This window comes from Vipera ursinii, assembly GCF_947247035.1.
Source record: "Vipera ursinii genome assembly, chromosome: 6".
NCBI classification, from domain to species: Eukaryota; Metazoa; Chordata; class Lepidosauria; order Squamata; family Viperidae; genus Vipera; species Vipera ursinii.
This window is the reverse complement of record NC_139515.1, coordinates 77,179,852-77,194,011: the sequence shown is the minus strand read 5'-3', so window position 1 is coordinate 77,194,011 and position 14,160 is coordinate 77,179,852. Positions and strand designations below refer to the sequence as shown.

General features: G+C 42.8%; 1 protein-coding gene across 1 annotated transcript; it reads right to left on the bottom strand.

Annotated features, from left to right (window-relative positions):
- Positions 1-1,408: 1,408 nt before the first annotated feature.
- On the bottom strand, positions 1,409-3,838 carry LOC310642053 (uncharacterized protein). The gene is made up of 2 exons (XM_083365432.1): positions 3,766-3,838; positions 1,409-3,659 (listed from the first exon to the last, which is right to left on the bottom strand). The coding sequence occupies exon 2, from the start codon at positions 3,525-3,527 to the stop codon at positions 2,946-2,948; it is 582 nt and encodes a 193-aa protein (XP_083221558.1). The 5' UTR covers positions 3,528-3,659; positions 3,766-3,838; the 3' UTR covers positions 1,409-2,945.
- Positions 3,839-14,160: the final 10,322 nt, after the last annotated feature.

Here is a 14,160-nt window from a genome sequence, read left to right as displayed (position 1 = left end):
AAGGACTGTTCCAATAAAGCAAAATGTGACACTTTTTTTTTAAAAAAAAAAAGCCTGGTTCTGATGTAACCTAAACTGGTTTGCTCAGTATTAAATTTAAAACGTACCTTTACTGGCCAATAAAGAATATTCAATTCTATTCTATTTTTCTCTTTCCTAGTGGTGAGAGAGAATGGCAGTCGTAAAGATATCCAATTGTCTTCATCCCAAAAGCAGGACTGGACCTCTTCTGGTATTTAGTCTGGGACCTTTAACCACTGCAGCAAAGTGACTCTCAAAAGATATCAACCACGTTAATAAAAGCATCAAATTAAGAAAATGGTCAATAATAAAATGACTAGTGCCAATCATTGGGGAGTCATATTTACTTATTGTAAATGAGGCCTTCAAACTTTAAGCTGTTCCTGGCAAGCTATATATCCATCACGTTAAAGAAACAAAAATAAAAATAAAATGAAACGATCTTGCTCCCAAATCTATAACAAAAATCAGCAAAGTCCCAAATTCTTAATTTTAGGGTCCTTTTTTGGTCTAATTTTTCCTCCACGTTTGACCCAAAATCTCAAACAAACAAACCCTGCATTACTCTAACTTTAAACAAGCCTACTCTTTATTATTCATCTACTCTTATGAGGTATATTAAGTTAAAGCTGGTTAAGTTCATATTCATTCCTGCCTGCAGAGTTTCAGAACATGCTTAGAACCATGTGCAGATTGATTTTCATTCTGAACACAGCAGTTTTGGGTTTTGAGTTCTGAGATTTCTTAGCTAGGATTTCTTCATCATAGGAAAATGCAAAGTGAAACTTCTTCCCTTACAAGTAAAAGCTAGCTATCCCCCCAAAGATGATGGGCAATTCAAAAGCTCACATCCCAAAGAGGGTGGCCCATTGCATTTTAACAGCTCTTTTAAACTATTCAAGATATCATTGCACTATTATTTTTAATAACCATAGGATAAGGGGAAAAGACTGGGACCATAGGAAGTTACACCTGTCAAGAGTGAAAATTTGGCAGCTATGTGCCTTTCTGTTTTCATCTTGCCATTAGAATAAGAGAGCAGGGGTGTTATTTGTGAATGGGTTAGTTAGAGAAATGAAACCTCTCCAGTTCTACGGAAGCTTGCTGAAAGTCGGCAGTATGGAAACTTTTCAAGGACATTCTAAAAGGTGTGAAGAAGATAGCAGACAGATTTGGCTGGGAAAGTCATTGTTATATGCTATGGTCTGATGCCTTGGGATTTTAGAGTTAGTTTTACCTCGCCTTTACCAGGCCATGTATTCAATATACAGTAAGTTTTTCAGAGAGGAAACTAATCCTGGACTTTTATTTGGATACTTAAGCTGAAAGTTGATGTTGAGTAGTGAGTTCTGGAGAGCGGGAAGGACGCCGAGACGATGAGTACAGCATAGCAGCTCTTTATTAGGTGAAGGGATTGTACTGGGGGAATAGGGGTTACCTGCACCCTTTATATACCTGGCCAGGTACACATCCAACCAATCAGGGTGAACCTCTGTTTCCCACCGAAAACTGATCCCAGCCACAACAGTTTCGGTTCAGCGCCACCTGGTGGTATCTGTTATGCCAGCGCTCCCGGTGTTCCCTTAAGACCAATACATAACACCCCTTCCCCCTTTGAGATCAAACAATCGTCTCTATATACAGGTGTATACATGACAATAATAACAGCACTCCCAGAATACAATGACCCTCAGCCTCCCCTCATTTGCACACATAGTCAGCGAGGTAGGCGGGTGGCCTGTGAGTCCGGGATGAACGTCTTAGGGGTTCCCCCATATCCTGGATGGTAGGGTCAGTAGTTAAGTCCTGGCTGACCATTTCCGGTTGACCCACCCCAGAGTCTGACCCTGTGGCAGGGTTGTCGCAGCGGTCCTGGGCCTGTTGTTGTCCCAGCTGGACAGGGCTCTCTGGAAACAGTTCTGGGTCAGTGAGGTCCTCCTCGGGCTCAGGTTCTGTTGTTTGTTGGTAGGGGGGATTTGATGACGATGATGGGTGGTCTTCCGGATGGTTGCTCTGTGACCGTTCAGGAACCCGTTTCCTGACCTGGTCTATGTGCCGTCTGACCTGACGACCCCCCTCCACCCCTAGTACACAGGATAAGGGCCCGGTTTTGTCAACCACCACCCCTGGAAACCACAAATGTCCCAGACCGTAGTTCCTGGCCCAGAGTGTAATTCCCTAGGGTCCTGTGAATGCCTGATATTACTATTCCTAGTGCCTCAAACCAATCTAGCCTGACTAGACTAGTTCTCCGGCCCTCAACTACAATAATATCCAAGTGCCCTTGGAACCTCTTAAACCGCACTAAAAGGGTGGCCTCCCCCTTGATTTTTAATGGGGCGTTTTGGAAATCGGTGAGGATAATGTTGGAGGGCCTCAATTTGACCCACTGCTTGCTCCGGCCGCAAATAAGTTTAAAAGTCTCATACGAGATGACTGAGACTGCAGAGCCTGAGTCGAGCTCCATTTTACAGGGAATGCCCTGTAAATGGACATCCAATTTAAATTTGGGTTTAAGTGGCTGGCGGGCCCCGGTTCAGCAGATGGCCCTCCGGCTTTCGAAAAACCCTATGCTGGTCGATTTCTGGGCCCCGGTATCTTTCCGCGGCACGTCCTCCGGCTGTAGCTCGTGGAGGCCCTCTCGAAAACAGCTACGGCAGACCGCTGCGATGTGGCCTGATTTTCTGCAGGCCCGACACATGGCCCACCGGAACTTGCAGTTTGTCCGTGCGTGGTCTCCGCCGCAGCCTGCTCATTTCAGGAAGGGAACTGCCTTCCTCTGGTTCTCCTGGCTTCCTCGTTGTCGCTCCCATTGTTCCAGCCTCCTCCGAACCTGGTCGATGCCGGTCTCCTCTGCTTCTCCGCTCCTCTGCTTCTCCGTATGCAGCGTCTTTGAGGTAGATGGATCCTCCTGGGCTGCTGGGTCAGGGGGTCTGGACTGTTTGCCCCGCACCGCCGGCTGCCTCATTGGCCAAGATCTCATCCTGAGCATCTTGGAGGGTTAAGTTGGGCCTTGCAAACAGCCTCAGTTGCAGGTGCTTGTCGCGTAGGCCGAACACGAGCCGGTCGCGCAGCCTCTCGTCCAGATTGGAGAACTTGCAGAGGCGGGCAGCCTGCCGCAAGGCCGCGATGAACTCTGACGCCAATTTGCCTGGCAGTTCGACCCTCTGGACAAACTGGAACCACCAGGCCAGCTCAGACATTTGTGGCTTGAAATGGCCATTCAGCTTCTCAGTGAGGTCTTGGAATGAGACGGTCTCGATTGGCATCGGCGAGCACAGGCTTACGGCCAAGTCATAAATGGTGGGGCCACTTATGCAGAGCAGGGTCGCCACTTTCAGGCCATCTCTGGCGATCCGGTTTGCCCAGAGGAAATTTTCGACCAGTCCCAGGTGAGAGTCCCACCGTTCGGGGTGACGAATGTCAAATTCTTGGGGCTGGCTGATCCGTGCCATCTCTGCATCCGGCTTCCGTGAATCCTGCTCCACCGATGTGGCCGCTAGCATGGTGACTAGCCGGTCGTCAAGGTGGGGGAAAGATGCCTCTTTCCTCCAGCAAGTGATGCCATCTCCTAGTGACTTTCAGCTCTTAAAGTGAAGCAGGATCCCACCTTCATTGCCACGGTTGAGTAGTGAGTTCTGGAGAGCAGGAAGAACACCGAGACAATGAGTACAGCATAGCAGCTCTTTATTAGGTGAAGGGACTGTACTGGGGGAATTGGGGTTACCCGCGCCCTTTATATACCTGGCCAGGTACACATCCAACCAATCAGGGTGAACCTCTGTTTCCCGCCGAAAACTGATCCTGGCCACAACAGTTTCGGTTCAGCACCACCTGGTGGTAACTGTTATGCCAGCGCTCCTGGTGTTCCCTTAAGACCAATACATAACAGTTGACAACATCAACATCCATGCTTTTGTGTCAAACAAGAAACAATCAAAAAGTAAGCATCCTTTTGTGGATAATACTAGGTTTTGTTTTTGAAAGTGAGTAAATGTTTAAGGAAGCAATTCAGTTCCCTATATTTAGAATTCTTCAGAAATGAACTCTTCAACTTCTTTCTTCTGAAGTGGTGTATTTGGAGGTCATTCAAAGTAGTAAGCAAATCAAGTTCTAAGGCAAAATTGTTAAATTCCAGTCTATGTATTTATAATGTATATTCTTAAGAGTTTTGTCTCTCTGAAGATGTGCTGTTTCCTGCTGATGAATTGCATTTAGGTGGAGAATGGGGAGGTAAATATGTTCTCTATGAAGATGTGGAGATACTGGAGCTTTCATCTTTGGCCCTATCTCAGTTTTAGATTGTGGAAGTTGAGTGGAATGTCCTCAACTCAGTAGGAAGAGACAAGAAAAGCTGTCATGTAGGGAAAGGGAGATTTTTGGATCGAGATTGAAGCATTTTGGATGTTTCAGATGATGTTTCCAAACACTTAGTAATCAGGCTGGAGCCCTGCAAAATATGCCTTTATTTATTTGATTGATTCTTATCTCTCCTTTCCTAGAGTTAAAAGTGGGATACAAAGCATTTCCTCCTCTAGTTTCACACACACACACACACACACACACACACACACACACACACACACACACACACACACCTTGCAACGAGGTAGATGGCCTGAAAAAGTAGCTGGCCCAAAATCACTCAATGAGCTTCCACGAATGAGTGGAACTTGATCTTGGGTCTTCCCGATTCTAGGCCAACATTTTAACTACCGTATTTTCCGGCGTATAAGATGACTTTTTAACCCATGAAAATCATCTCAAAAGTTGGGGGGGTCGTCTTATACGCCCAGTCGTCTTATACACCGGAAAATACAGTATATAGCATAAACATTTAATTATATCCCATCTTTATTATTTTTACAAATAACTAAAGGCAGCAAATGTATCCAGCACACTTTCTTCATCCTCTTTTCCCCACAACAACCCTGTGAGGTGGGTTTTGCTGAGAGAGAGTGACTGGCCCAAAGCCGTTCAGCTTGATTTCATGGCTAAGGTAGGACTTGAACTTGCAAGTCTCCTGTTTCTAACCTGGTGCCTTAACCCAGGGCTTTTCAACCTTTTCACTCATTGTACCACTTTTAGGATATGGCAACATCCGAGTACCACCAGGCGCCTAGCAAGGTGTCAAAAACATGATGACCACCCCCCCAAAAGGAAAAAAGTGATGAAGTACAGGTAGTCCTCGACTTACAACAGTTCGCTTAGTGTCTGTTCGAAGTTACAATGGCACTGAAAAAAGTGCTCCCCAAGGCACAGCCGAGCAAGACACCTGCCTGCCCACCCGGCGGTGCTCTTCCTCCTGTCCAAGGTTTTCATTGCTGTGAGCATTTCTGTTGAAGATTGGCAGCGGGGGTGTGGTGGGAGGGTGTTTGGTTTTTATTCCCCCCCCCCCCCGCTTGGTGGTTGCAGCAGTTTTTGGTCACTTCACATGACCCTGGGAAACTGTGACCATCATAAATATGAATCAGTTGCCAAGCATCTGAATGTAAATAACAAGACCCTGGAGATACTGCAACATTCCAGCTGATCGGTGCTTCTTCTGGGCTCAGCAGAAGCACCAGGATCAGTGCTGAGCTCCAGCTGGAGCCTGGCGCTGATCCTGCTGCTTCTGCTGAGCCCTGACAGCCCTGCAGCTCCAGCCATCTCTCGCTCAGACTTGTGCAGTGCTACCACTGGTTCAGCTCATTCCCCTCCCCCGCTACCACTTTTCCAGGGTGGTCGCATAACACCTGCCAGGTGCCAATGTACCACAGGCGGTACCCCTATCACTGGTTGAAAAGCCCTGCCTTAACCATTCAGTCAAACTGGATCTATATTACAGGTAGTCCTCGGCTTACAATCATTTGTTTAGTGATTGTTTGAAGTTACAACGGCATTGAAAAAAGTGACTTATGCCCATTCTTACAACCATTACAGCATCTCCATGGTCACATGATCAAAGTTCAGACACTTACTAACTGACTCATATTTACGATGTTTGCAGTGTCCCGGGGTCATGTGATCAACTTTGGCGACCTTCTACCAAGCAAAGTCAATGGGGAAGCTGGATTTACAGCCATGTTATCAATTTAAAAACTGCAGTGATTCACTTAACAACCGTGGCAAGAAAGGTCATAAAACGGAGCAAATTCACTTAAAAACTGTCTAGCTTAGCAATGGAAATTTTGGGCTCAGTTGTGGACTACCTGTATGTATCATCAGCCTATTGTTGAGAAAGCATGTAGATGCAGTAGATGGACTGGTGAGGATCTTTTAATGGCATTCATCTTCCCCAGACTGTGAAAGCTATACATAAGGTCCAAAAGCAACATCATTAGGCAAGGCTAAAAAATAGATATCTCCCATACAGGAAATGGGACTGGGTTGGGAGGAAGTCGGAAGCAGAGTGTTTCATTCAGGTGGAGCACTTATCCTGAGGAAGTGGAATACCCATCCATGGTTATAACTTTATATGCCTTTTGGGTGGAGAGACAGGAAAGGAACATTTTCAATTCAGGACAGTTGCTTTATTTGGGAGTGACATTTTCGGTTAGGTGAGTTGACACAGCTGTAGGTGTTGGAAGAGGCTGATATTTTAAAAGCTAAGAGGCCTTCAGAATAGCTGTACCATTAAAAATATCTCCTGGATAGTACAAAGAAAAGAAAAATCCATAACAATGAGGGAGGCTCCGTGGGATAAAATCCCAGTTCCTGAACAGAATGTATAGTTAAATACAAAGGAAAGAACTTGGAGATTGATCAGAAGGTTGAGAGGTGTCAAAAGTGTCAAGTAACTCCTAGGTGTGTAAGGATGTTCTTATCCAACACATCCTCCCAGAAAATTTTAATGAACTTTGGAGTCTCTCCCCAAATCAGTGAATCTGTACAATGCAATCTTTGAATTTGCGTTTCATGGTGCACATAAATTAGGCAGCAGAGAAGAGGAATTTTGGATCAAGATTACAGACTGTGATATATAGGGATGACTCCTTTTATGTTACACTGCAACTATCCCAGTGCTATATCCTACCAATCTCGCCAAATTGGGAAACAAGGATTAGCCTCTTTATCCCTTGTTTTGCAGCCTTGACCCTCAACTCTCCTCAACTGCCTTCTGAAAAAGATGTTGGGAAAATCCATTGCAAATATTCTTTGGTGTAGTTTGGTTCTGAACTCCACTTCTTGGTCGTGGTTAGCATGTCCCCCAGAGTGCAGTGTCTTATTACAGTATGTATGTGGAACTGTGTGGTAGAACTGGGGTGATAGACTGTTACCCATATTTGGGGAGGGAGGAAGAATTAGCCTAATTCTTCTAAATAAACACATACATACATACATACATGAAGAGAATGACTAAGGGTGACCTGATAGCAGTCTTCCAATATTTGAAGGGGTATCACAGAAAAGAGGGGTGTGTGTGTGTCAACCTATTCTCCAAAGTACTGCAGCATAAGACAAGATGTAACCGGTGGAAATTTATCGAAGAGACATCCAGCCTAGAACCAAGGAGAAATTTCTTAACAGTGGAACAATTTGCCTTCAGAAGTTGTATCATCACTGGAGGTTTTTTAAGAAGAGATCACACAGCCATTTGTTCAGAGTCTCCTGCTTGAGCAGGGTGTTGGATTATTTATTTATTTATTTATTTATTAGTTGAATTTATATACCGCCCTATTCCCGAAGGACTCAGGTCGGTTCACAGGGCAAGTTAAAAACAATACAAAAGAGAGAATAAAATAAAATTAAATTAATACAGCCCACAATTAAGATAACATTAAACATTAAAATTTAAAATTAATTTAATTTGATTTAATTTAATTAATATAATTTAAAATCCCTCAGTTCCAGGCCAGACAATTCAAACAACCAGGTTTTTACGTCCCGGAGAAACGAGCGAAGGTCGGGGGCAGTCCGAAGCTCCATCGGCAGTTCGTTCCAAAGGGTGGGCGCACTCACAGAGAACACCCTCCCCCTGGGAATCATCCATCGTCAATCTCTAACTGGCGGAACCCTAAGGAGGCCCTCCCTGTGGGCGCGCACAGGACGATGGGAAGCTGATGCTGGCAGCAGGTGCTCCCTAAGGTAATCCAGACCCATGCCAGAGACCTCCAAGGTCCTTTCCAACTCTGTTATTCTATAATTACCAAGAGTTGATTATCCTCCATAACAGCATAGAGAGAAACCTTGATAAACATAGAAAATGAAGTGGTGGAAGCTTTCCAATTTATAGCACTTGAGAAATGTTATTGAGGCAGTACCGTATTTTCCGGCGTATAAGATGACTGGGCGTATAAGACGACCCCCCCCCAACTTTTGAGATGATTTTCATGGGTTAAAAAGTCGTCTTATACGCCGGAAAATACGGTACCAAGACAAGGGCATTTACAAAATAAAATAACCACACACATGGAACCCAGTCCACATAGGAATGCAACACTGTCTCTCTGAACAAATTACTGGATTGGATTGTCTTGATCTGCACTCTGAACAAATCACTGGATTGGATTGTCTTGATCTGCACTCATAGGAAATGAGCTGAGAGATTATATTTGTGACATGGGTAGCCATACAAATTAGTCAAAAACCAAGACGACAAATCCATGGGACAAGTCAACCATGAAGACCAGGAGTATGCGGGGGGGGGGGAGTTTAAATTTTTCCTACCAGTTCTCATTCAGCAGAATGAAAGAATCTGTTTTTTAAATATTTCAATTAATTAATTAGACTTTGGTGCCAGCCAACTCCAGAGAGACTCTGGAAGGGTCACATTATTAAAGAACAACAACAACCAAATTCAATAAGATAGTTACAAATATAGTAACAATAGTCACTTTCAAAAAAAAAGATATCAGCGAAATTCTCATGGGTTGAGTAAGATATTCTTGCTCGTCTGGGTGGGAAGGGATCTGGGCATTCTCTCTTTGCTTCCATTTTACATACTTACTCCAACAGCTGCATCTTCTTACCTTTCAGTTAAAAACTCAACCATAGACATATTTCAAGAGCCAGTTTGATCTAATGGTTAAGGCACCAGGTTACAAACTGGGAGACCATGAGTTCTAATCTTGCCTTAGCCAAGAAAGCCAGTTGAGTGGCCTTGAGTCAGTCACTCTTTCTCAGCCCAACCTACCTCACAGAATTGTTGTGGGGAAAATAAGGGGGAAGAAGGAATATTAGATATGTTCACGGCGTCATTGAGCTGTTTATAAAAATAATAAATGTGGGCTATAAATAAAATACGTTTTTTCAGCTCAAAGCCCAGATAGTCAAGAAACCTTCCAAGAGAAGAAAAGAACGTGCAACAGAAAACTACTCAGCATTAACATCCTCTATCCCTTTCAACCGTTTATTAAACTCAAAAACATCTCTGAGTGAAATGTTCAAGCACCTTGAGAATAAGAGAAACAGAACTTCTTCTGCTTCTGTGAGGTAAAGGTAGATTTTGGATCAGGGAAAAAAATGCAAAAATAAAACTGAATATAAACAAGAACAAAAAAGGTATTTAGCCCAGGAAGCAGCCAAAGTAAAAAGAGAGAAAGACAGAAAGAGAGATACAGTAAATGTCAGGCGATTCTGCTGACAGCGGAGACGTCCATAGCCATTGGCAAGTCACCCATTTTCAACTCAGTGGCGTTTTTAACTATCAGCACACGTGAAACAATTCTTCTCCCTGACATGAAAGGCAATTATTTGGGAGAGGGGTTCCCAATTGTGAAATAGTGCAACCAAAGACACACAACACACACCCCAAGAAAGTTTTGGAAGAAGGCTACAGCTGAAGCAAAAAAATCCCCCCTTCTTTATCCATTCATCACTTCCTTCTTTCGAAAGAAAAAAAGAAACTCAAAGAAAGCTCTCTGAGGCAGATTTAATAAAGAGGCTCAGAGGCCTTTCAGAGAACTCTGCAACCTGTTGTGGCCCTTATACTGTATATTTCAGAAATGTCTTTCAACAATGACTCAATTGTCTCCCCTATTTTCAAATTAATATACCTCTCAGACAGGAAAAAGAAGCTTTTAGAAACTAGATTGTGTGCAGAGATGGCAGAAGAGATTTTGAAGATAAGAAATTGAGATATTTTTTTAACTGTTTTAATTCTTTAACGATGTTCAGTCCTGTGCGCTGATTTGACTAACAAGGAGGCCCTAATAAATTCAGCCATACTTAGATAACCATACCTATAGAATTTCATTCAAAATCACATTTAATAACTCCTAATCTGTTAAATCAAACTAATCCGTTGTAGATGACAGTAGAAGAGTCTCTCTTTAATCAGTTTTCAATCCTACAAATGACCAAATAAAGCCACCAGTACAAAATATTCAAATATTTTTGAATATCGAAAATATTTTCTATTTATGGTCTTCAGATTAGATTTTATTTTGTCAGAATGTGAAATAAGAGGGACCAAATGTTTCTTAAACAGAAGAAATCAATATTAGGAACATTCACTCTGGCACACTTTCAGATCAGAAGTACTAGTAATGTTTCTAAGATGTTGAGACTCTAGAAAGAGTGCAAAGAAGAGCAACAAAGATGATCAGGGGACTGGAGGCTAAAACATACAAGGAACGGTTGCTGAAATTGGGTATGTCTAGTTTAATGAAGAGAAGGGTGAGGGGGGGCATGATAGCAGTCTTCCAATATCTCAGGGGTTGCCACAAAGAAGAGGGAGTCAGGCTATTCTCCAAAGTGCCTGAAGGCAGGACAAGAAGCAACGGATCGAAATTAATCAAGGAGAGAAGCAACCTAGAACTAAGGAGAAACTTCCTGACAGTTACAACAATTAATCAGTGGAACAACCTGCCTCCAGAAGTTGTGAATGCTCCAGTACTGGAGGTTTTTAAGAAAACTGGACAACCATTTGTCTGAAATGGTATAGGGTTTCCTGCCTGAGTAGGGGGGTTGGACTAGAAGACCTCCAAGGTCCCTTCTAACTATTGTTGTTGTTGTCGTTGTTAAAGACAAGTTGCAAATAACATATATTTGCATTTAGAGCTAATCTGTAACCAGCTTTTTTTTATCAACTCACCTGAGTTCACACAACATATTTAAATGGGGGAACAAAACTCATAATTTATGTTATGTACTGGGCTTTTGGAATATCACCACATGCTTTGCTGGAGAACTAACGGTTCTCCAGCAACTCAGACAGGACGTCTCCAGTCCTGCTATTGGTCAACTTTGGGCGGCAAGTATAGCTTCAATCCGACTTGTTAATACCATAGGGCCTGGCTATATATTGAGGCAGGGTGACTCCAATCTCTCAGTACAGTTTCTGCTTAAATAAAGTATGAGTTTGTCTGTACTCCTCTGCGTGTTCTCGTTCCTGCTCATCAGAGTCCACGACATAATAATTTACTTGTGGCATAGTAGCACATTCAGATTGTGCTGGCCGCATAGCCTACGGGCCACATTTTGGGTGGCAGGATTTTGAACTCTTTTATAAGTGACGATAAGAGCAATTGGCCTTTTAAAGATCTCCTGCTTCTATTTGCTCTTTAACTGCATCTCAAAAATAATACTAAATGGGCCAATATCCTGCAAATGTCGAAGTGTTATAAGAAGCCTTTCTACAAACATTGAGAAGGTTAGCAGACAAACTGGCACTCAGCCATATTCTAAACATTGCCTTCCTGTGTGCCAGGCCAGAAAGATGTTTCTTTTTATTTACTCTGTTATGAAAACCAGCTAGCCATCATTTATTCAATAAACCATAATGAAATAAATAAGAGCTCAGCACGATGTACAAGCCAGGATCTGAGATTTTCCTGGAGTTTACCGGGAAAATACTTAGAATTTAATCCAGGAAATAAAACAAGGAGCAGGGAAGTGTTTGAAAAGTAAATATCCTTTAAAAGCTTTAGGTTTGAATGTTTTAAGTCTTTGTGGGCATCCATGGAAACTCCATCCTTACCTTAGAAGTTTAATTTTTCTTTTCATTGTAACTGAACATGTTTTGTCTTTAATCCTTTCCAAGAAATTGTACATTCCCTAAATGGCTAGCAGTTTGCCAACAGCTCGAGTCCTACAAGAAGGCTGCATACCAGTTTTAAAATAAGCTTCCTTGAAAACCATAGCAACAGTTCTGTGGCTTACATGTCGATCATTTCCAGATTTGTAGAGCTTTGGCAAATGATAAATTGTGTCTTTGCTGCCAATCCCCCTCTCTCCCGCCTTTTGTTTTGGGTAATATTTAAATATTGCTTACCAAAGCACTTATTGAAGAAAAAACACACACAGCTGAACTGAAGATGCAGGATGGCTCAACATATGATGTTCCCAAAGAACACTTTGCATTCTCATGGATTAACAAGCCTATCCTTCAGTAGCAATGACATTACGGTCTCAAGACAAAATAGAGACTTCCATCTTTCAAAATTTAACAGCTGATTATGTTAGCTAAAGTAGCACATGCCATAAAGCTAGTAAAGTCATATTCAGGTCAGAATTTCTAACAGGAGAAGAAACCAACTATAAATCGCAACCACTGACATTTAAAAAAATGTTTGAAATATACCTTTGTACAGAATATTGTCCCCATGTCACAGGTTAGTGCCTCCAATTGTATTCATCTGCAACTCCCATCATTCCCATTTTCTTTTGCCAGACTGTCTGAGGATGATGGGAACTGTGCATCAACACCAGGCTGAGAGAAGTTGTTTTACTCTGTAGCAATTGGATAAGACCCTTGTCACAACTTTAGGTACCTGGTGGCATAAACCTTGAATGCCTAAGTATGTTCCACCCGTAGATTGTCATGCAACGATAACCATAGGTATCATATCATGTATAAGATGTTGTTAACATTATATAACTTATAACCTGGGAAAGATTGAGGGCAAGAGAAGAAGGGGATGACAGAGAATGAGGTGGCTGGATGGAGTCACTGAAGCAGTAAGCATGAGTGTTCTGGATCAAACACATTGTATTGCGAATTTAATTCCTCGTTGAGACAAGGTCTGTTTAAGCGAATTTAGTCACATTTAATGGCCCTTTCCAGACAGTGAACTCATAAAGCACCTGGTTCATCTGAAATACCTTTATTTTGCATGTAGAAGGTGGTTACAGCAGAGAAGGTGTGGTCAGGTGAATCTGGCCGGAGCTTTAAGGTCAAAAGACAGTAACAGGATTACTGTCCGCATGGCTTGTGTTCAGATGTTACAATGGAGGATGGAACACAAGGGAGCAAGGAGAAGGAGGAAGTCCAACCCAGAAGGGGTGGATCCTAGTACAGCATCATGAGCAGGATAGGAAATACATCACAAAAGGGGAAGGTACTGACAGACCCAATTAGCATATTGGTAATTTCCCAAGAACAGCCACGTGGTGGCAGCACAGTGAGCTTAAATGGACTCCAGAAGATGGTAGAGGACAGGAAGGCCTGGAGGAACGTTGTCCATGGGGTCGCAATGGGTCGGACACGACTTCGCAACTAACAACAACAACAGCTTATAACCCATTATTGTTTCTCAGGATTTCTTCTCTGGAAAGAATTGAGATTCATCTTCACATCATTTGCCTACTGCTGCCTTTTTTTAAAGGATACGTCCTTATGATAACTGCGTTACAGTCCAAACTTCAATCAATCAGAATAGAGCTGGAAGGGACCTTGGGGGTCTTCTAGTCCAGCCCCCTGTTCAAGCAGGAGATCCTATACCCTTTCAGACAAGTGGCTGTCCAGTCTCTTTGCTCCTTCTGTAGAAAAGGGTATTTTGCCTTATTCTCTATATACTACCTATGATAATCTATTCATGACATAGGCATAGCTACAAAGCTCCTATGGACTTCAGTTTGCCCCAATTACGTATTGTCCCCCATATTGTCACTGGGCACCAGCCTTTATCATTCTGGGTCAAGCTACAAGAAAGACTGAGCATGTAGTGGGTACTTTCTCACACTGTACAGGTAGTCCTCATCTTACAACCATTTATTTAGTGACCATTCAAAGTTACAACAGCACTGAAAAAAATGAAGTATGACTGTTTTTCACGCTTACAAACTTTGCAGCATCCCTGTGGTCACGTGATCAAAATTTGACAACTGGTATGTATTTATGATGGTTGCAGTGTCCTGTGGTCATGTGATCATCTTTTGCAACCTTCTCACAAACAAAGTCAGTCAGGAAGCCAGATTCTTTTAACACCCACGCTA

Bases quoted from the DNA above. Each gene is read 5' to 3' on its own strand.
- LOC310642053 (XM_083365432.1), bottom strand. From the start codon at position 3,527: ATGCTAGCGGCCACATCGGTGGAGCAGGATTCACGGAAGCCGGATGCA.